Source organism: Moschus berezovskii, chromosome 15 (assembly GCF_049115385.1).
Source record: "Moschus berezovskii isolate FMDL1 chromosome 15, NW_MosBer_1.0, whole genome shotgun sequence".
NCBI lineage: Eukaryota > Metazoa > Chordata > Mammalia > Artiodactyla > Moschidae > Moschus > Moschus berezovskii.
The window spans coordinates 20,145,318-20,169,568 of NC_142474.1; the positions used below are offsets into that span (position 1 = coordinate 20,145,318).

Here is a 24,251-nt window from a genome sequence, read left to right on the forward strand (position 1 = left end):
CACCAGCAAAATCGAACCTTCCGGGCCAGCTTCCTCAGCGTCGCGCACGCGCGGGGGTCGCTGGGCAGTCGCTGCGCTAGCTTCTGCCTCTTCCGGGCGGACTACAAGTCCCAGCTTGCCGGCGCACGGCGTCGCCTGGTAACTCGCGCCAGTCGGATCGCGCTGGGTCGGCTTCTCCGCGCGCCTGCGCATTGGCGGTCTCTGCGCAGGCGCATTTATAACGCCTGGGAGGAGAGGGCGGGGTGTCGTTCCCTTTCGCTGATGCAAGAGCCTAGTGCGGTGGTGGGAGAAGTGTCGGCTGGAGTACCGCTGAAGCCGGGGCCTGGGGCTGACCCGTCAGACTTTCCGTCCGTGCCGAGCCCACTCGAGCCGCAGCCATGTCCGGGGACGAGGTGAGGGTCTGAGACTGGCACTATTGCTAGGGACCAAGGCAGTGAGCCAGACCAACCCCAGTATGGGAGACTGGGCCTGCGGCCTGGCGGCCGGCCGCCGCCATGTGGGGCAGCCGGGCCTAGGCGACCCGGAGCGGTAGAGCCGGCGAGGGCTCCGGAGCCCTGGCTTGGCGGTTCCCGGCTCTCCTCAGGGCGGCGGCGCTGAGGCCGGCGTCCTCCCGTGGCCGGCGTTTCCGGAATGGAGAGCACGTAGAGTTGCCCTCCAGAAGAGGGCTTGAATACCCGGTTCGTGCCCTAACTGAACGAGACTAGGTCTGGCGACTCCTGCATTCCTTTCGATTTGACTGCAGCTCCAACTCTCCCTCGCTGGGCTCTGGTGGTACTGAGAGGAGCGTCTTTCGGCTCTAGTAGAGCGACCGCGTTTCAAACTTTGCAGGCTGGCTTGTCCTGCCCGGCATCCACTTTTGTTCTTATCTAGAGCTTTTTTTTTTTTTTTTTTTTTTTAAGACGGGAGAGAGGGGGAGAAGGCAAGAGGAAAACATCCTTAAGCCTGGGAAAGTTTTAGGGCGGGATTCCCTGAGCCTGCCTTAGCATAGCTCTCAGCGACGTCAGCGGGAAGTCCGGGCTGCAAAGCTGTCTGGGTCTTTTTCCACTGTCTTGCTTGTACCTCAGCAAATTTCCTCAAGTCCCTTTTTGGTCAGGTTTATCGCATTTTATTTAAATCCAAACGGCCTAAAATGACATTTGACTTTTAAGTACGAGCCATAGGTATTGATTAACACTCTGAGGAGAACTACCGCTGGAAACCCCCCTTAAGTTTTTAATTAATTTCTGTAAACATTCTAGTGATTGGCCAGTAGGGCCTCAGAGAGCAGAGAAAAATGCGAAGGTTTTTTGAGCTTTGTCATTTGAGGTGGGTCTTGAAAATGCTTTGACAAGTAGTGGAAAGGATTCAGAGCAAGGAAGTAGAATATCATCCGACTTGGTTAGAGTTAATTCCTTAAAATATAGGTAGCAGCTAGTTCATGGAGGAATTTGAAGACAAATTAAGGGATTTGGATTTTATTCTGGAGGCGATTCTAAGCTCTCAGTTCTCAGAAATGAGAATACTGAGGCTTCTAGAGAGTTGTGTGATGCCCGTGATCAAATAGTAAGTGACCGGGTCAGTTGTATTTAGAATTCCAAATCTCCGTTTGGTGCCTAGCAGACTCTCAGGAAAGAAACTGAGTCTAAGAGAAGTATGTGATTCCTGCTTTGGAGGTCATGGTTAGACGTTGCTATCCACCATTGTCTCAAAAGTTCTGAGTGGCGTTGTGTCATGCTTGTTTTGTGTCTACTCATTTTTAAGCTTTTCATTACCTTTAACAAATAAGCACCTATATAGCACAGAGTTCTCTGGGGTGCTATTCTGTGTTTTATGTGGTAAAGTGCTCACAAGTGTTGTAAGAGATCTACTATTGGTTGGTACAGGAGGTAGAAATAGAGCATCAACTGCAGTTTGGAAGGCTGGAGGGTTCAGTTTTAGTGGTGGGATTAGATGGTGAAAGAAGTGGAATATTACTGAAGGGTGAAAAGGATTTTGTCAAGCAGAGATGGCAGAACCAGCATTCCAGCAGAGGACTTCGAAAGCCAATAAAGTATTAAAAAAGCTTTGCATTTCTCAGATCTACCAATCCATTTTGTAAACTGGAAATTACTTCCCAGGGAAGCTAAGTTGCCCAACATCACAGCAAGTTAGTGGAACTAGAATCCCACCACCTTTGCCTTCCACTTTGAAGGTATGTGCAGGTTCTGGTTCCTCTAATCCTGTTGGATAGAGAAGTTTTCTTAGGCCAATGCTTAACTTCTGGCTACTTTTCAGACTTGTAAGGATCGATTGAAAAATCGGTAGGTGGAAATGATAAACTGTTAGGGACGTTCTACAGCAGAAGTAGTCCTGCCTGGTAGCCAGGATAGAAGATTAAAGAATCTACTAATAAAAAGTAATTTATTTCTTTTTTCACATTTCCTGTTTTAATTTTTTAATGTATAGTTGCCATAAACTGCACACTTCCTTTCAAACCTGACAAGTAAGCCCAAAACTCACATAGCATAATCTACTTTAAACTGACCTCTGAAAAGCAGTATTCTAGAAATAGGAGTGCTGCCATGTGAGGAAAAGTTCCCTAATCTGCAGGCATCGAAGTACTGTCAGTAGCTAAGATTATTGCTTATTACTGGGCCCCATTCACAAAGTATCTGAATACTGGGTTTTCACACAACATGGTAAGGTGTTTTACAAAAGAAACTGAATGAAAAATGGAATGTGTATTGTATGAAGTATACAAAACACAGAAGAAAAAAATACAAATAAAAATTTCCCAGAATCCTGTCACCCAGAGATGACCACATGGCATTTGTTCTGCTCATCTTGCCTCTCTGGGTTCTTTTGCAGCTCACTCCTGCCTTCTTGGTGTGGTGCCTTCTGGGCCTTAAAGTTATCTTGAGTAAGGTATGATAGATGTGAGTAGGCTTCCAATTTGCTGAAGCACTTTAGTCTGTTGTCAGGGTAATTTTTGTTGGTATCCCTTTTCCTCACTTTCTTCAACCCAACCCAGTGTGGGAAGTTAAAGAGAAAACATTTGAAGACTTTATTGTAGACTTAAAAAGATAGCTCAAAAGAGTCTGATTTTCTATAAGCACACTGTGAGCAATTATTTGCTTCTCAAATCCCAACTAGTCTCATAAAACATCTGGACTGTGACACTTTGTTAAATCAGATATAAAAGTCTTTAAAAAACAAACACATTTAAGTCAAGACTGACCTTGTGGTTTGAGGGAGGTCTAGTGTGGGTACTGTTTAGGAATCCCTGTTTTCCATATTTTTAAACACTGAGTGGTGTGAATAAAATGAAGGGATGAGTATATGTCTTCAGCATCCAGAGACAGTAATTGGGAGAGATGTTAATTACGTCAGTGTATAATTCTTGCATGTTTATAACCCTTTTCAAGGCTACAACCAAAATGCTTCCCTGTGGACCTATATAAATGTTTTTCAAAGGATAACAGGGCAGTGGATGTCCCTCTCATCTTTGGTCTGTTTTGCTGAATAATAGTTAAAAGATAATTAATATTCTAGGCAAACTTGATACTGAAAAAAAAAAGCAATAAATGGCATGTAAGCCCTGCGAGACAACCAGATTTATAGTGCTTGGAGTGTTATCTGTCCTTTTGCCAAATCTCCATATTTCAGGAATGAGAATGAATTATAGCTTCTTCCTTAGAATGATTACAACACTGTATTTAGGGTGACCCAAGACCCAGTAGGTCAGCAGTGGGGAACTCCTTCCTCCTGACTCTTCTGTTTACTACTCTTAAGTTTGCCAAACTATGTTCCTCAGGCTGACTGCTTTCCGGAATTAATCATTTATACAGTTCAGTTCAGTTCAGTTGCCCAGTCGTGTCTGATTCTTAAAGTAGGAGGGGATAACTTGGAAATGAGGCTGTATCAATTTCCACATCTTGCAGATCCTTCTTCATTGGGTGAGGATGATACTATACCACTCTCCCTTATTACAGACCATAGATTGGTTTCAGTGTAGCTCAGTTTCCTTAATGTACTTGGGACATAAAGGAGTTTAAGTTAATTACAATCAATTTGGGAAATTTTTTGAGTTTCATGATATGTCTTAAAGATTAGATCACCCTGAGTTGATGGATTTTGGTGATAGGAATCAAGACATACCATGCTTTGTCAACTCTAAAGCATTATATATAAATTGTATAACAATTGCTAACATTTATTGAGTACTTCTGTACTAGGTAGATTCATGGGGTTGCAAAGGGTCAGACATGACTGAGCGACTGAACTGAACTGAACTGTGCCAAGTGTTTTATGTATATTTACCTTTTTTGAGGTGTGCTTAGTCGCTCAGTCATGTCTGACTCTTTACACCCCATGGACTGTAGCCTGAAGTGGCCTCTGTCCAAGGGATTCTCCAGGCAAAAATACTGGAGTGTGTTGCCATGCCCTCCTCCAGGGGATCTTCCCAACCCAGGGATTTAACTCAGTTTTCCTGCATTGCAGGTGGATTCTTTACCGTCTGAGCCCCCAGGGAAGCCTATTTACCTTTTTAGGTTTGGTTTTGGTTCTGCTGCTGATCTCTACTTTACAGTTGATGCGTGGAGAGAGCAAGAACTTCCCTGGGGTAACAAAAGTAAAAACCAGAATTAGGATTTGAATTCAGTCAGTTAGGTTCTGGACTTATGCTTTTAAACATTTTATCTTTTAATGTTCTAGAAGAAAAAAGCAGAGTAAAAGGTTGTATAGAAGTTTCTTTTACTCAGACAGAGATTTGTTATATGAAGGGTTGATGATGGATTTCTTCAAAGGTTTGTCTGAATTTCAGGATAAAAAAACATAAGTTTTTTTTAAAATCAGGTCAAGTCTCCTGGTGTAGCAACCCAGGTTACCAAACTTAAATAAAACATGTATGACTTGTCTGGGCTTTAGTTTTCTCATTCATAAAGCAAGGGACAAAGCTTGGGTTATTATAACGCTAAGCTCCCTTTCCTAAATTCTATTATCTTGTGATAATTTATAAATTAAAAAACAGTACATGTGTTTTTTTAAGAGTATGCCTTTTGAGACTTCAGCACGCTTGTTACATGAGCATCATTAAAAATGATCACATGGTCCCAGTTTCTTTTCTTCTTATCTTTTAAATAGATGATTTTTGATCCTACTATGAGCAAGAAGAAAAAGAAGAAGAAGAAGCCTTTTATGTTAGATGAGGAAGGGGATGCCCAGACAGAAGAAACCCAGCCCTCAGAAACAAAAGAAGTGGAACCAGAGCCAACTGAGGACAAAGATGTAGAAGCTGATGAAGAAGACAGTAGGAAAAAAGGTAAGTGGTAAACATGAGAGAGTCAATATTGTTTTGGAAGACCTCGTTCTCTTCCATCAGTGTTTTGAATATTGTACACACAATGACCCTCACAGCCTGAGAAGCTGTTACAGTGAAGCTGAGGCTGTGAACAGTCTAGGCACATGGGACCTTGCCAGATTTCTTGTAGACTTGTTTCAGGGAAGATTCCACCAAATCCACAGGACAAAGATGATAAAACTTTGTCACTCCAGGGCTGGTTTTCCAGTCTAGCCTGTCCAGAAGTCTCTTCCAGTTTTTTTTTTCCTGTCTCTTTTCCAGTTTTAACAGTGGTTGTATTTGAGTGTAGGCAGAAAGAAATAGAACCAAGATAGATTGTTTTATATCTTAACAAGTTTGAAAATATATAGAAGAAATTAAAATTACAGCTAGCATTAGTTATTCACTCTTATGCTCTAACATAAACACCATTTAAATGATTTAGTAAACATGTTTGTGTCTGTTGAATAGAAGACATTGTACTGGGGTAGAGAAAACTGACATTCATTGAGCATCTGCAGTGTGCTAAGCATCTTGTAAACGTTTAAAAAAAAAGCTGGAAAATAAATCATTCTTTTAATAAGAATTAATTATGAATTCATAAATAGCTCCTTGAAAAACTTTGTAAAAGAGGCTTTTAAAAATATTCCTACTGTAGAACAGAACAAATGGAAAACTTATTGAACTAAACCTATTTTTATTCATGAATGGTGGATAAAATTTCATTTTGTTCATATTGTAGTCTAATTTTAATGAACGTGAAATACTTTACAAGGCCTTTTGTTGGTTGATTGAATAACTTGTTGGATTAGGCACAATAATTTAGGTGAGAAAGGCATAATCCCTTGTTATCTCATTGGAAGATAGACAAGCAGCAAGTAAACACCTCTATTGGAGTGACAGAAACTATTACCAAAGCACCTACAGGATACCTAACCCAATTAGGGGATAGGAAAAATAGGCTTAGAGAAGACTTCTTGGTGGAAGTAACTTCTAACAAAGGTCCTGGGAGATGAAGGTAAGAGCTGTGGGAGAGGGCCCACAGGAAGGCTTGAAGGTGAGAGACCACACACACTGCACTAAGAAGTGGAGGTAGTTCAGTTGACCTGGAACTAGAAATTAAGGTGGAATATGAGAGACTAAGCAGAAGTAGATAAAGCTGCAGAGCCTTGGAAAATTATGTTAGAACCCTGACTTTTTTTGGGAACGGTGAGGCATCATATGGTCAGCTACTATATAAATAGTCCCTACATGGTCCCTGATTCGATCCCTGGATCTGGAAGATCCCCTGGAATAGGAAATGGCATCCTACTGTAGTATTCTTGCCTGGAAAAATGCCATGGGCAGAGGAGCCTGGCAGGCTGCAGTCCATGGCGTCACAAAGAGTTGGACAAGACTAAGTGACTGAGCACAGCATACGGTCCCTAGCCAGGTAATTTCCTACAAAGCTTTGAGTTGACCTGCCATTGTGTTTTTAGAACCATAACCTTTGTAGTTGTGGAGGAATTACTGTGCTAATTAATACCAGTCTAATTCTGGTGACTTGATTAATAGCTGAAACATTGGTTTAACTCAATGCTTTACCTTTTGCTATTGATAATCTCAATTATCTTTTAGATGCTTCTGATGATCTAGATGATTTGAATTTCTTTAATCAGAAGAAAAAGAAGAAAAAATCAAAAAAGATATTTGATATTGATGAAGCTGAAGAAGGTATAAAGGTAGTATTGCTTTCTTATTGAAGGTAAAATTTGACCTCTTGAAAGGTTGCTAATGGCTGATGTTTCTCCCTCTTTGTCTTATCTCTTACTATTTTGCTTTTTTAATTAAGGATTTAGTCACTACTGTTAAGGTTGTTTTCTTGGCATTGTGTCTGACTAGATATTTTAAGGAATTATGGTTCAAAGGAATGTAAATTTAGCTTTTACAAATTGTATTGTGTGCCATTAAGATGATAACAAAATGCTACTTGTCATTAATCATACTGAGATTGGCTGAGGAGAGAGATTTCTGTGAGAAATCCTGTAGAGCCAAATATCCCTATGATTTCTTCTGTTAAACTTTTGGTAGCATGTTGAAGATACACAGATTTATGTGTATACCTCTGAGCAGAAAAGAATGAACCCTTGCCTGTGGTAGTTGGTGGCTGATGATTCTATGGCCTGTTCTCCTACAGGAGAACCAGAGCAGTCAGGCTGGTTTTATGGAATTCTCTGATCTTGTGGGGACTTGAGGCCCTGTATTTGTCTTATTACTGCATTGATTTCTAACATAAATATCTCAGTTACTTTGAATAAGGAGTAGAAAGATGGGTGGATAAGTAGGTGGATAGGAGGATGGGTGGAGGAAGGAGCTGAAAGTCTGTTCTTTAATGATTTGTTAATTTAGCAGATATGTATTAGTGAAGACAGTGAGTCAGGCATTGTGGGCTAATTGTTAGGGTACTAAAACGAGTAAGATACTTTGCATTTTCAGAGGTTCAGGGATAATTTGGAGTTCTTTAGAACAAGATGATTTTACCTGGATTTATTCTATTCTCTCCTTGTTTGGAGATTCTCTTCTTTTCCTACTAGTGTAGGGAAATTGATAAAGAGAAATGTTCAGATAATACTGAATAAATGAAGTGTAAATGTCCCGGGTAACCAGGTGACATGTTAGAGATGTGCCACAGGAAGTCTTGGTTAACAAATTTCTCTAGTAACTTTTGTCCTGAAGAGTCACTTATAAGCTCTAATTTTAGTGCTTGGATACTTTTTTCTCTGCTCTTAAGTCATAACAAGAAGTTTCAAGTATCCTTATCAGGCAAGACATGAACATTAACTTGAGGCTGAAGTGTTTTTAAGATTTGAATTTTCAGACCACCACAGGGCTTTTGAAAAATCTTGAAAAATACTTTGTGCTATTCTCTACCTTTCACTGGGTCTTAACCTCCAGGTTAGAAATAGAGCTTACTGGGATAAAATTATGAAAAATCCCATGGACAAAGGAGCCTGGTAGGCTGCAGTCCGTGGGGTCGCTAAGAGTCAGATGCGACTGAGCGTCGTCATTTTCACTTTTCACTTTCATGCATTGGAGAAGGAAATGGCAACCCACTCCAGTGTTCTTGTCTGGAGAATCCCAGGGACGGGGAAGCCTGGTGGGCTTCCGTCTATGGGGACACCCAGAGTCGGACACGACTGAAGTGACTTAGCAGCCCCAGAAGCTGACTGGTGTGTGGTAACTTATATTTAGCCTGTCTGAGTTTCTCATTTATTGATTGTCGTCTTAGAGACTAGGTTAAATATCTGGTTTCTTGTCTGGTATATCCAGCTGATACACATGGGCTAATTGGTCTTTTATGGTCAGATGTGGCACTGAGACAACACAGCTGGATTTGGCATCTTAAGGCTGCACTTTATTTATTCCTGGCTGTTTGAGCTTTTTTGCTCCTTATGCTATAGCAAAGTTTACAGAGTAGCACAAAAGTAGATATTGATAAGTAATGTTGACAGCACACTTCAGGTTGGATACACTGATGTAAGTAGGTGAGATTAGAAGGCTGGAACTAAAACTGGCCCTTTCTGCTCTCCTAGGGTTTTTGTGTCTCGTTTCAAGGTTGTGCCTGGTTTACATCCATGACTATAGCAGCTCATCTTGGGATCAAGCTTTACCTTCTCTGTCCATTCATCATGTGACCCTAATACTCCATGGGTTCTGCCTTTCCCTCTTTCATGATTTCATCTGTTGAAGTGTTGCCCAAAGACCTCCTTACAGCCTAGTGCCAGGCTGGCAATGGTATAAGAAAAAAAATATCTGGTCTTTTCTACTGATCCTGGCATACAGTTCCTAAGACTGTTGGAATCTCTGGATCTGAGTTTGATCACCAAGAGCCAATGATTTCATCAATGATGCCTACAGAATGAAGCCTCCATAAAAATCTCATGGGTGGGCTCAGTTAAAAAAAAAAACCCTTGGGGTGCTGTTTTGGAGAACTTCAGTGCTGGTGACCACATTGGGATGTTGAGAGTGGTATACCTGGAGAGAGCATGGAAGCACTACACTTACGCCTCCCTGTTCTTGCTCTATGCATGTTCTCCATTTGGCTGTTTCCAGGTGTATCCTTTATATAATATTGTGTATAAATATATCAAGTATAATAAGGTAAGTGTTTTCCTGAGTTCTTTGAGCCCTTCTAGCAAATGATTGAATTAGGGGTGTCTGGGAACGCCTGAACTTTAAGTAGGACATATGTGTGGGAAACCTGGGGACTCTGTACTTGAAATTGGCCTCTGAAATGAAAACAGTCTTATGGGACTGAGCCCTTAAATCCATGGAGTTTGTCAGTAACTGGATAGTGTCAGAACTACATTGATTTGTATGTTATCTAGTTAGTGTCAGAGTTGGAAAACTGGTGTGGAAAAACATCACATATTTGGTGTCAGGAGGAAAAAGCGCTCCTACTAACTGCATCAGAATACTTAGAAACTTATTTAAAATATTCTTGAACCCCATGCCTGCTCAAGATTGTCAGTGAGATATAAGAATCCTTGTTAAGTGTCTTAAAATTTTTCCAGTTTAAGTGACACTCTGAACCAATTTGGTTCACCTGTGAGAGAGATTTCTGATCTATAACTTCAGTTTTGAATATGTAATATGTTATTTCTCCAAAGCCATGTCAACCCGTATCATTTAAAAATAAAAATAATAATAATTCTAGAAGTGAAATGTTGACTCTTATCTCACTTTCTTAGGACCTTAAGATTGAAAGTGATGTTCAGGAACCAGCTGAACCAGAGGAAGATCTTGACATTATGCTTGGCAATAAAAAGAAGAAAAAGAAGGTTGTCAAGTTCCCTGATGAGGATGAAATACTAGAGAAAGATGAAGGTAATATCTTAACAGCTCATTTCTAGACTCACACAAACCTTTGGCCTAGTCTCTTTCATGAATGGGTTCCTTATTTATTTTTTATTGGCCCCTTATTTCCATTACCTAGTAATGGAAGCTAAAAGGAAACAGAATCTAACTTGATAAAGTTTAAAAGATTTCATGGGGGAAGAACTTGACAGTTATGATTACATTATAACATACTGATTTAGACTATCAGGACAATTACTGTAACTGGATTTAAAATTTATTATTATTATTTTTTTTTTACTATTTTGTTAAAAAAGTGCTGTTTATTAGCTTCGAAGTACTATAACTACTATGGAGAATTTAGTACAGTCAGCAGACGGGTTTTTATGGATGTGTTTGTTTCTTAAGTGCTTTAAAACAGACATTCTTTCCTCTAATTATCCTAGTGCATTATTAATTCCTAATTAGAGAGGTCTCTATTAAAGGATGATTTATGAAAGTTGTAACATCTCCCTAAGGAATATGGGGTTATTTGAGAGCCTTGATGCCTTTATGATTGAGACTGTTATGAATGCAGTTGTGGGAGGGAAGACAAATGTCCTAAAGCTTTCAGTCCTCTAGATCTGCTTCTCCCTTCCCCTTTTTATTCTTGTATCAGGCCCTACCCCTCATTCTTACAGTCTTTGTTATCTGTAGCTTTAGAAGATGAAGACAGCAAAAAAGATGATGGTATCTCATTCAGTAACCAGACAGGCCCTGCTTGGGCAGGCTCAGAAAGAGACTACACATATGAAGAGGTAAGACAAATTCTGTTGTGAAAGGGGGCTAAACTGTTCACTTGAACTCAAAAGCAGGATAAAATGTCCCCTGAATTGAAAAGGCCATTGAAGTACATGAAACAGACCCAGAGAGGTCACACAGCCAACACACAGCACTGCCTGATGCCCACTTATGGGGCAGGCAGTCATTATAGTATCATCAGAATCCCTGAACTTCTAAGGTTATTGGAGCCCCCCTGGAGGGGGACAATAGAGAAAGGAAGTGTTAATATGGGGCCAAGCTAGTCTGGAGTTCGTTTGTTCTGGGTAGTCTGAATTTTACTTTTCTAGTTACCACATATTTTCCCACAGTAACAGTAGAATTAGTAGGAGCTTGTTCATTCCTTTAACTTTGAATATGGAACGGTTCTGCTTTCATAATGGACCAGTTGCTGTTCAGGGTTGAGAATTATTTTCAAGGAGCTCCCAGAACATGTGATGAGTGTGTACATTTGATAAGAAGTTCGTTCTTAAATGCACAAGTTACTCAAGTGGGAACTGTATACTCTTGCTATTAATAAGATTGTACATGAATACCACTTTATCTCTATAGCTACTGAATCGAGTGTTCAACATCATGAGGGAAAAGAATCCAGATATGGTAGCTGGAGAGAAAAGGAAATTTGTCATGAAACCACCACAGGTCGTCCGAGTAGGAACCAAGAAAACTTCTTTTGTCAACTTTACAGATATCTGTAAACTGTAAGTTGGTTGATGTGGAGTCTCCTCCATTCCAAATGCCAGGTTCTCAATGGAGTATATGTTAAATATCCTTAATGTGGATGTTATTGCTGGTAGAAAGAGACAGTGCACAGGTGTCAGGGTTGTGTTGAGGGAGGTCACAGTTCAAGTCCGCCAGTTTTTTCAATTCATAAGTCTTAAGGCTTGATTTATTAGATATCTAAAAGTAAGGGAAGGCAACTCATGCTGACTTAGGATTCTAAACAGATGGAGTGAAGAGTCAGGAGACTGAGTATAGTCCTTAGAAAGAAGCCTGGGGAGCCCAGGCAGATGGAAAAGCTCATCAGGCTGGAGTGGGCCTGCCAAGCAAATACAAGCAGTGAGCTTTGGGAAGGCTGCTGCTGCTACTGCTGCTAAGTCACTTCAGTTGTGTCCGACTCTGTGTGACCCCATAGACGGAAGCCCACCAGGCTCCCCCATCCCTGGGATTCTCCAGGCAAGAACACTGGAGTGGGTTGCCATTTCCTTCTCCAATGTGTGAAAGTGAAAAGTGAAAGTGAAGTCGCTCAGTCGTGTCCAACCCTTAGCGACCCCACGGACTGCAGCCTACCAGGCTCCTCCATCCATGGGATTTTCTAGGCAAGAGTACTGGAGTGGCTTGCCATTGCCTTCTCAGCTACATTTAATGTTCTGCTTCCTTGGTTATTGCCAAGACACAGTTGATGAGATTTCCACTTCATTAATTACCATCACATTCCATGCCTGTCTTACCCCCATGTCATTGTCTGGGCCTGGCTCTTCTCAGACTTCTTCAGCTACACCTTTTTTGGCAGGTTCCTTCGGGCAACTGACCTTATCTCCTGTTTGTTCTTTAATTTCATAAGTGATATAGGCTTGTCAGTAAAAGGGAAAGAAAGAAAAGAAAGTGAAGTTGCTCAGTTGTGTCCGACTCTTTGCAACCCTATGGACTGTAGCCCACCAGGTTCCTTCGTCCTTGGGATTTTCCAGGCAAGAGTCTGGAATGGGTTGCCATTTCCTTCTCCAGGTGATCTTCTCATCCCAGGGATCGAACCCAGGTCTCCCACATTGTAGGCAGATGCTTTACCATCTGAGCCACCAGGGAAATCAAAATAATGTAATCACTAAAAATTCCCTGACCAGAGTAACCAATTTTTTTCATTGCTTGTAGGCATGACTTGAAAAGTTTTAGACTTTTTTTTTTGCTGGTGGCGATAACAGTATTTCTATCTATAGAAATTAGGTAGAAAATGAGAAAATACAGACCTGCTAAAAAAAATAAGAAATCATCTGTTTTAAGTCAATCATTAAGAGATAGGTAGTCGTAGTTTAGTATTTTTATGTTTAGCTACTTCTTTTTTTTTTTATTTGGCTGCACCGGCTCTTAGTTGCAGCACTTGGGATCTTTAGTTGCAGTGTGTGAACTCTTAGGTGTGCCATGTGGAATCTAGTTCCCTGACTAGGGATTGGATGTGGGCCCCTGCATTGTGAGTGCAGAGTCTCAGCCACTGGATCACCAGGGAAGCCCCTCTTTGCTACTTTTAAGCATCTAAATATTTTTTAATAAATTGGTGTTATACTGGTTTTTAACGTATTTTTCTCAATATATAGTGAACTTTTTACCCATATCATTAAATAATCTTTACAAATGTTTTTAAGTTATACAACATATTCTGACAGTTCTTTGGTTGAACACGGTTGCTCCCAATTTTTCAATATCAGGCAGAGCTTCATGGAACAATCTTGATATCTTGGCAGAACTCAGAATAGAGCCTTAGGGCGAAAATTCCCAATAGGGAATTGCCTAGTCAAAAGGAATGGACATTGTTTATAGCGAACATTGGCAAGTTGCTTTCCAGCAAGTTTATACCAGTTTATACTCCCACTAGCAATATAAGTACCTACCAGTTTTATTATATTTCACCAACCCTTACTCATTACATTTTTTGGGAAAAAAGCTTTTTAAAATTGTAATAGTAGTACCTAGTTATTGGAACAAACTCAAACAGTGCCAAGTGAATAGAATTAAAAAGTGTACTAAGTGGCATTACTCTGTATTTGCTTTTTTCATTTTATGCTTTTATGCTTTTTTTATTTAGAGACCTGTATTTTAAAACCAGGATAGAATGGATGTACTGTAATTTAACCACTTCCCAGTTGGTGAATATTTTAGCTGTTTTAAATTTGTTGTTGTGCTGCCATGAAATATTTCCCTTTTTAAAAATAAATTCCAAACAGGAAATACATAGGAATTCGCATAACAAACACCCAAGAATTTATTGCCTTGATTTGGTGTGTTTTGACCTCTTGATACTTTAACTTCATATCTTTTTACTTTAAAAGGGGGGCTTTACAGTTACAATTCAATTTAAGGCCATCTTTATATATATCTTTCTGATCTCTTTTACTTTCCTTTCTAGAAAAAGATCTTATCCTTTAAAGTTGGTATTTACCTTTCCTGTCCATGTCTGTAGACATTTACCAGTGTGTATACACTTGTAAATAAAATGTAATATTGTTTTATGGGCTTTAAAATGTAAACAAATGGTATCATATATATCTTCATTTCAGAGTTTGATGAACTGTGCTAAAATTCACCTAACAGCTGAGTAATTACGAAACAGTAAAGAGTGAGGTTTTAGAAATCTGGTTAGATTTCCATGAAAGAAGGTTTATATTATTCCACTTTCTTTTTAGATTACATCGTCAGCCTAAACATCTCCTTGCATTTTTATTGGCTGAATTGGGTACAAGGTAAGAAACTATATTCACGTTTGTATACAGTTACTTACAGTATTAATGGACATTTTATAAGAACTTCTTTTAACTTGAAAAGATATGTAATACACTTAGGAGAAAAAACATCCACCTGATTGTCAGAAGAACTTTTAGGGCAATGAAGGAGGGAAACTTGTTCATTTCTATGGGAGAGGTTAGCTACTTGGGAATAGGAAAACGATTCACAGTGGCTCATATGTGAACAAGCCTGTTAGGTATACCAAAGTGACCTGAATGTCCCTTTAAAAATAAGTAATGTAGAATTAAGGATATAATGAATATGACTAACATGTTGAGCGTCCATTGTGTGCCAGACTGTTTTGGATACCATCTCAATCCTTACAACAGTTCTGTGGACTGTTAGAAAGTAGTTACTCTGTCTTAACACATTTGGAAACAGGTTTGGTGAAGTGAGGTTGTATAGGTGGTCACAGAGAAAGAAAAGGTGTTAGTCATTCAGTTGTGTCCGACTCTTTGCAACCCATGAAGGCTGCCAGGCTTCTCTGTCCAGTATTCTTCTCCAGGCAAGAATACTGGAGTGGATTGCCATTTCCTTCTCCAGGGAATCTCCCTGACCCAGGGATAGAACCTGGGTCTCCTGCATTGCAGGCAGATTCTTTACCATCTGAGCCACTAGGTCACATAGCTAGTTAACTGCAGTCAAGATGTAAACTCAGGTCTACGTTTCTTGGGAGCTTTTAACTCTTAAAAGCCTTGATCTTGTGCCTTGTTGGTAGTACGGAGGTAATTAAGGTGTTTTTGTCTCTTCCTATCTAGAAACTCATTTTGTTGGAACTGGCTGTATTTGCTGTGGGGTTAAGGAGTAATTTGCTTGACCAATGGTAGATATGTGGATTGTGTTGTGGGAGAATTGTATTTTAAATGTAAATTTGTTACAAACTTAAATTATATAAACTGATGGAGCAAAAGGTAGCAGTGTTTTTCCTACTTCTCAGTTTTTGTGGAGGTGAGGTAAATTATAACAAGTTGTAACCAGTGAATTTATAGTCAATGAGCTAAATATTATAGGGCTATCAAGAAAACGGAATTTCTTTTGACAGTGAATGAAAAAGATTTTCTCTGTAAAGCACTGGAATCACCGTTGCCTGGAAGTTAAGGGTTGTTGTTCATGGAGAATGATAATAAATTCTTACAGTTAGAGGAAAATCATACGAGAGGTTCTTGGAAAAGTCAGTTTAATAGTAAGATAAGCAATAGATTTAATGTTGCTTGGCTGGGTTTTTCTTTTCACATTTTTGTATGGCTGAAATTCCAAAGCTTCTTAATTTTGATGAAACCCAATTTATCAGTGTTTATTTGATCACTTGTGCTTTTCAGTGTCATATTTAAGAAACTATTGACTTAACACATGGTCATGAAGATTTACGTCTGTGTTTTCTTCTATGATTACAATTTTAGCTCTTTAGGTCGACAATTTATTTTGCAGCTATTTTTTTGGTATGTTAAAAGTGTCAAAGTTGTTTCTTTTGCATATAAATACATAACCTAGTTGATCTTGTACCATTTGTTGAAAAAACTATTCTCTGCTCCAATAAATTACCTTGACAGTACTTCAAAAATCAATTGACAATAAACAGGGTTTATTTTTGGACTCTCAATTTTTTCCTTGATGTACATGAGTAGTGTGGCTTTGCAATATATTTCGATCCCAGAAAACATGAGTCCCCCAACTTTCTCCTTTTTCAGCATTATTTTGGCTATTCTCAGTCCTGTGCATTCCATATAAATTTATTCATTTATTTGTTTTTACATCAACTTTTTAAAAAAATGATGTCTGGCCCAGAGCCTTGCTGTCTCAAAAGTGTTATTTGTCAGAAACTACTTTTAAAAAAGTTTCTCTTTAAGCATCATTGACAATATGAGGCCTGTGATTTAAACTGTCCTTTTTGGGGAGGGGGTGAAACTGCTTTATAGATACAATTCACACATTTAAAAATGTATAATCCAGTAGTTTCTAATTTGTTCACCACAATTTTAGAACATTTTCATTAACTATATGCAACTGATCAAAAGATTTGGTCTTAGAATTTTTAAAGATATCTGTAGCTCTTTTCATAGTTTTTATATTTATAGTGCGCCTCACTGCTTTGCATGTGGTATACAGTCAATAAAAGTGTGATTGTCCTTTGTTGAGTGAATGGGTCATCACACAGTTAAGGAATCTTTTTTTTTTTCCCTTCAATGGCTGAATCCAACTCTTTGCACTATCTCCCAGAACTCAGTGTCCATTGAGTCAGTGATATTATCCAACCAATCTTATCCTCTGTCACTCCCTTCTCCTCCTCTTCTCACTCTTTCCCAGCATCAGGGTCTTTTCCATTATGTTGGCGCTGCATATCGGGTAGTCGAAGTATTGGAGCTTTATCATCAGTCCTTCCAATGAATATTCGGGGTTGATTTCCTTTACAATTGACTGGTTTGATCTTCTTGCAGTCCAAGGGACTCTCAGGAGTCTTCTGCAGCACTACAATTTGAACGCATCAGTTCTTCAGCACTCAGCCTTCTTTATGGTATAGCTATCACATCCGTAACAAGACTACTGGAAAAACCGTAGCTTTTAACTAGACAGACCTTGGTCGGCAAAGTGATGTCTTTGCTTTTTAATACACTATTTAGGGTTGGTCATAGCTTTCCTTCCAAGGAGCAAGCATCTTTTAATTTCATGGCTGCAGTCACTCTGCAGTAATTTTGGAGCCCAAAAAGATAAAGTCTGTCACTGTTTCCACTTTTCCCCATCTGTTTGCATGAAGTGATGGGGCCAGAGGCCATATCATCTTAGTTTTTTTCATGTTGAGTTCCAAGCCAGCTTTTTCACTCTCCTTTTTCACCTTCATCAAGAGGCTTTTTAGTTCCTCTTCACTTTCTGCTCTAAGGGTGGTGTCATCTGCAAATCAGGCTATTGATATTTCTACCGGCAATCTTGATTCCAGCTTGTGATTCATCCAGCCCAGCCTTTCACGATGTACTCTGCATGTAAGTTAAATAAGCAGTGATAATATATAGCCTTGACAATACTCCTTTCCCAATTTTGAACCAGTCTGGTTTTAGACTTAATATCTATTACAAATCATTTATTGCTGAAGACGTAATTAAAAGTTGAATTTAATGTTAGGAAATAAGGTTAAGTCATTAGGCACAACTACTTAAATTTTGAGATACCAGGTAGTATTGCCCCTATAACTTGCCTGTGTCATTGAATATATTTTAGTATTTAACATTTAAATATTTCATATTTATATATTATAAAAATAAATATTAATATTTAAAATGTTTGATTGGTATGATTCCTTATAGGAAAAAACAATAATAAAGATATTTTTGTTTTCTTTCATAGTGGTTCTATAGATGGTAATAATCAACTTGTAATTAAAGGAAGATTCCAACAGAAACAGATAGAAAATGTTTTGAGAAGATATATCAGTAAGTGTATAATTTTTAACACATCACTCTGAAATGTTCCCATTGGGCTGAAATATTCTGGGTGACAGCCATTGGTTTTTAATGAAGCTAGACAGACTGGCCTTAGAAGATGAGGGAGGATGATAGTGGTGGGGAACTGGGGCAGGAAGGTGGTTCTTGGTAGCCAGTTGAGGGTCAGGGGGTGGGATTTGGATTTCCTAAGAAGACCCAGCTGATCAAGGCTGCTGGTTGGTTCTAGGCTGAAGGCCAAGTCAAAGAAATCTATCTGCATTCAGACCTGTTCTGACCTAGTTTTCTTACCTTCTTAATCACTTAAAATTGGCAGATCTGTTCCCACCTAAGAAAGCTATTAAGTTCTCTCTTGAGTGGGTCTCCTATAGACAAAAGCAGGAGTAGGCATCTGGCAGGTGTCACTGCTTCTTTGGACACTGGGAGCCTTTTTTCAACCCATGGTTAAGTTTGTGAAGTATCACATCAGATAGCTTGTTTTCTTACCTCTAGAATAGCTGGGTGTAGCTAAGGTAAGCTTTCTGTTTGGGTTCCGGTGTGGGATTGCAGAGTTCAGTAGAAGCATTTTAGAGGAAAGAAAACCTCTGGCTCAGGTAAAAAAAAAAAAAAACCTGTGGCTACCAGGTAATTCTGTGTGTTGTTTCTCCTCAGAGGAATACGTCACCTGTCACACGTGCCGATCACCAGACACAATCCTGCAAAAGGACACCCGACTCTATTTCTTACAGTGCGAAACTTGTCATTCTCGATGCTCTGTTGCCAGCATCAAAACTGGCTTCCAGGCTGTCACAGGCAAGCGAGCACAGCTCCGTGCCAAAGCTAACTAATTTGCTAATCACCACTGATTTTGCAAAGTGTGTTGTGGAGATTTGGCTGGACAGGTTTACCATCAGAGTGGATATACCACTGTATTAAAAACAAGATAGAAAAGCTGCCAAGTTCTTTGGCGTGTGGCTGGTTGGTCTGAAATTCTTGCAAGATGCCGTTGCTGAAGCTGTTGACATACTCATTGCCTACTTTAACAACTGTCAGAGAAACATGATGGGGTAAGGCGGTGCTTTTTTAAAATCGTTCATAGACTTCTGTAAAATGCAAGATAAATTAAAGTTATTATAACAGTGATTCTTTCAATTTGGTTTGTCCTTCAGTTTTCTTTTCTATTAAAAATTATGCTTACTGAATTCAGCACAACAGTTTGTGCCTGGGCAGCTCTGGTGAGATCTCTTTATGCTTGTCCTGAGAACCTTATGCTGGGTAGTCATTTTCCTTCTCAGTTTCTTGGGATGCGTGAAGTAGACACAGCTTCACATGATGGTTGGAACATGAGATCTGGGAGGACAGCCTGTTTTTGGTGTCCAGAGAACAATTATATAGACTTCAATTCTTTTTCATTATGTGGGGATTGTTGCCACTACCTCACAGCTGAGTCCTCCATTGTTAACATATGAGGGAATACAAGGTGCTAAGTACCTTCCTTCGAATCTTCCTTCTTATTGGCCACTAAGAGAAGCTTAGAGATACAGCCTTTGAGTATGTCTTATAACTTGCTGGCACACCAGTAGCCCTAGTTGGGCATCTGTTGGTGAGAAAGTGGTGTGGCTTATGCAGTAGAGAGAACTCTTGAGTCCAAACCATGATGCTAGGGGACACTTCTTTTTCCTCAACTTGAGTTCTGGATTTGAAAAATGGCCCACCACAAATGTTTTTTTTCTATTTTCTGTATTAAAGTAGATTTTGAATGTGATCATGAGAAACCAAGAGGTGATTCTGATTGTGTTCCACTTCTGGGGCCTGCTTCTGCCTTCTGTGGTTTTGCCCAAAAAGGTATTTCTCCACTGAGCACAAGAGAAAAGATCCTCTTAAATGCCTGCTGTGATCTGCCTTGCACGTACTTGCTGAGGGTAAGGGCATAATGCTGCTCCTTACTCTTTCCTGTTGCCAGACTATTCCAGGAGCAGTCACTCAGCCTTGAGTGTCTTGACCATGTTGTGTTTAATCACTGTGACCCAAAGTATAGGCCAGGTGTTGTAAGGTGCCTTGGTCAAGAAGTGGTAGAGGGGGCAGAGCACTCCCTCAACCCAGTAGGTCCTGAGGGGACTACACACTGGCTGAGCTGCCAGCACTGCCCGAGCTGCCAGCACTGCCCTGATGAACTCAACTGCTGTTTATTTCATCTTCCTTCTTTTGTATCTATATCCACACAATTCCCAATGTCAGCTGTTACTGCGTGAATAAACCAAGGATCAGTGCCTCTCGTGTAATTAGCGCTTTTGTGCCTATGTATGTGTGTTTTGTTCATTTCTTTAGTCGGGAGACATGGGATTTTAGTTTAGCGACAGATTGGCAGTGTTACTGGCAGTTTCAACCCCAGTTCTTAAGTCCATTCTCCGTAACAGATTCTCCAGACTGATCAAGACTTCAAGATAGCCCTGTTGAAGTACCATTTGGTCAAAATGGCAGGCCCATTCAAAATGACGAGTTACCCTAGGTTAACATTCCCAGTAGCATCAGCCTCTCTTCTGTTTACTGTACTATCAGACCAGCCATAGCTCAGCTGGAAGGAATCTTCTATGGAGGGACAAAGCAAAGGCCATTGAGGGTTTCTGATCAAGAGCATTGTTCTATAAAGGAATCAGACCGCCATTTCCAAAGTGTCTTCAGAAACTGTTAAATGATGTTCCTAATTATGCTGGGGGTTGTGGGGGGTTTTTTGACCAGATAAACATATTCCATGACTAAAGCCTAAGTGAAAGTCTTTTGTATGTGGATTTGCATTTTCACAACCATATAAATATGCAGTTATATTTCTTGACTTCATACCTGCCCCCAGCCCCATCTACAGAAAAGTTTAAACTTTTCCTAAGATCTCCTGGCTCTTCACAGGTCCCTGCCTACTTCATGTAAACAACTGTTTTACCCTCAGGCCACCATAAGTGCTGAGAGCAGAGTTTACATGTTCCTTGATGTATCCCCATACCTAAAGCAAGCAGGACTTAGCTTGTGGGTAGTAAGTCAGGTTTTTTTAGCTCCCTCTCCCCCCAGACATGTTGTAGACTAAGTGTTCAGAAAAAATGCTGGGCTGGGCAGCCTGGAAGTGAGGCCCCAGCTCTGACCTGGTCTCCGAAGTGCATATTTGAACAGAACATCAGACTTTACAGTGTGTTTTTAGATGTCAGGCTTTATAGCATGTGGTAGTGTTTATCTAATTAAGATGAATTTATAATTTCAAAGTTTTAATTTCCATAATCCTATCACCATAGAATCTTTTCATATCAACATTTTTCCAAGTTAGTACAGTATTTTTTAAAACTGCTTAAGAATCTATTCATGGTATGCCATAGTTTATTGTCAGTAACCCTGAACGATGGATTTTGATAATGCTATGAGTACAGACCTTGAACAGTCTGGACTGGCAGCCTTCTATTATATCCTGTATTCTCATCCATAAAATGAGAAAATGCCTATTTCAGAGATGATAAAATATTATATTTAAAGTGCTTAACCCAGGCCTGCCTGCCTTGCACTGTGCACGATCTTCCTTCTGTACTCCCCTCAGGCTGAATTACCCTGGTCAGAGGGGAGGAGACGCAATGGCTGATAGTACTTGTGAGCGTATCCCCTTTCCCAAAGAGAGATGCTCTGCCTTTGCTCTGCCAAGTGTGCAAATCCTGAGGACTATAGATATTACTTACCTATTTTTATGGTGACTGGCTTATTGACCTTGTGAAAAACTGCTCTGCTTTGAGACAGGGTGGCTACCTGTCTCCAGGAGCATCACATTCTCCCAAAGGTTTGCAACAACAGAGGCATAGTCCTTCAAGCTTTGTCCCATTAATGGTGGTGCTCTCCAAAGAAAGGACCATTCACTTGCTGGGTCTCCTGTGATTGCTGTGAGTCCTATCCCTTCAAACATTCCCTGGTAACAGATACTCAAGAACCTTCTAATTACTGCCCCTTGCTTTAAGTGTGGCTTCTGTTTTAAACACAGTATTTGAAACCACTGGAGAACCAGCTGTTCTAAAGGATAAGCATTAATGGATATTCTTATTGAACACCATTTTAATGGGCAATTTTAAAAATTATATTCATTGTATAGATTTTCACGAACTTTCAAGTGAGCCAGGAACCAAATTAAAGCCAAAATATTACATGAGATATTGGCCAAACCTAATATGCTGGGAAACAAGTTCACTATCATTAACTGTTTTGGCCTCAAGAATTATGACTGCTTCACTTTTCAGTCCCAGCTCACTATGACAGATGTCTCTCACACAGGGCCCAGAATCTGGGTTGTTTTTTTTCCCCCTAATTCTGCACTATATAACTTGTGGGATTAGTTCCCCGAACAGGGACTAAACCTAGGTTTCAGTAGTGAAAGTGTGAAGTCCTAAGCACTGGATTACCAGGGAATTCCCTTTGTGTTCTTCCTAAATAATCATTTATATAATACATAGCTAGCACTGCCTAAGTACTATCCCTAATTTGTGTGAGGTCCTGTTCTAGGTGCTTATATATATTCACTTCATCAGCTCGGCAATCCTCTGGGGTAGGTACACTGTTATCTCCATGTTACAGACGAAATGGTGACAACTCACCCAAGAAGCCACACAGTTGGTTAATGGGGAGTGAAGATGAGGTCCCAGGCATTTGGGCTCTCAGACCCTGTGCTCTGTGAGAGCTGTAATAACAGTAGCACACAGGGGAGGGGCCGGTGCTAACTCAAGCCAGGAAAGTGTCTGCAAAGGTGACTTCTGAGCTAAGCTATACAGAATACATAGTGGTTAACCAGTGGGGTGAAGCACAAGCTGGAATCAAGACTGCCAGGAGAAATATCAATAGCCTGATATGCAGATGACACCACCCTTACAGCAGAAAGTGAACAGGAACTAAAGAGCCTCTTGATGAAAGTGACAGGGGCATGAAAAAGCCGGTTTAAAACTCAACATTCAAAAAACAGATCACAGCAACTGGTCCCATCACTTCATGGCAAACAGATGGAGAAACAATGGAAATGGACTATTTTCTTGGGCTCCAAAATCACTGCAGATAGTGACTGCAGTCATGAAATTAAAAGATGCTTGCTCCTTGGAAGAAAAGCTATGACCAACCTAAACCTATTAAAGGTCAAGACCAACTTAGCATATTAAAAAGCAGAGACATTGCTTTGTCAACAAAGGTCCACCTAGACAAAGATAGGATTTTTCCAGTAGTCATGTATGGATGTGAGAGTTGGGACCAGAAAGAAAGCTGAGCGGCGAAAAATCGATGCTTTTGAACTGTAGTGTTGAAGAAGACTCTTTAGAGTCCCTTGGACTGCAAGGAGATCCAACTCGTCAATCCTAAAGGAGATCAGTCCTGAACATTGATTGGAAGGACTGATGTTCATGGTGAAGCTCCAATACTGTAGCCACCTGATGTGAAAAACTGACTTACTGGAAAAGACCCTGATGCTGGGAAAGACTGAAAGCAGGAGAAGGGGGTGACAGAGGACGAGATGGTTATATGGCATCGCTGAAACAATGGATATGAATTTAAGCAAACTCCAGGAGATAGCGATGGATAGGGAAGCCTGGAGTGCTGCAGACCAAGGGGTCACAAAAATCAGACATGACTGAGTGACTGAACAGAAATGAAAGAGGAGACTGATGGGAAGTGAAAGACTAGTCAGGTTATTGTAAAAGTCTTTAAGAGATAAAAGGGCTTAACCTACTAAGGGAGTGGGACAAAAAACAGGTTAGAGCTAAGCTATAACTTGGAAAAACTAACATGATGCCGACATGAGCAATAGGGTAAACAAATACACCATTCTCCAAGATGTAGGATTCATGAAAATAAAGACATCGTGTGTGTGTGTGTGTCTCAGTCATGTCCAACTTTGCAACCCCATGGACTATATATAGCCTGCCAGGCTCCAGGCAAGGATACTGGAGTGGGTTGCCATTTCCTACTCCAGGGGATCTTCCCAACCCAAGAATGGAAACCTGAGTCTCTTGTATCTCTTCTCTTGGATTGGCAGGTGGATTCTTTACCACTGCACCACCTGGGAAGCCCAAAGATGGGGAGGGCAGGGTTCAACTGAGGTCCTTGTGGACATCAAAGTGCAGCTTTCAGCTGGGTCTCTGTGTATGTCCCCTGGCACTTCTGGGGAAGATTGAGTTAGAGATGGTGGAGGCATGAATGTAAAGTCTGAAGCTATGGGTTTGGTGAGCCAGGAACTCAAACAGAAAAATAATGAAGTGCCAGCATAAGAGGAAGATTCAACAAAAGAAATTTGAGTATGTAGAGGAGAGCTGGAAGAGGCTTGTCCCATGAATCGGGGGAGGAATTTCCAAGTTCACACTACATCCACCTAAAAAGTGGCTGTGGAGATTAAC

At 40.3% G+C, this 24,251-nt stretch overlaps 1 protein-coding gene across 1 annotated transcript; it reads left to right on the top strand.

The window, feature by feature from the left end:
• Positions 1–236: 236 nt before the first annotated feature.
• Positions 237–18,999, top strand: EIF2S2 (eukaryotic translation initiation factor 2 subunit beta). The gene is made up of 9 exons (XM_055435794.2): positions 237–392; positions 5,101–5,278; positions 6,914–7,017; positions 10,027–10,162; positions 10,829–10,929; positions 11,504–11,652; positions 14,347–14,403; positions 17,783–17,868; positions 18,529–18,999. Exons 1-9 carry the CDS (start codon positions 378–380, stop codon positions 18,702–18,704), a joined length of 1,002 nt encoding a protein of 333 aa, XP_055291769.1. The 5' UTR covers positions 237–377; the 3' UTR covers positions 18,705–18,999.
• Positions 19,000–24,251: the final 5,252 nt, after the last annotated feature.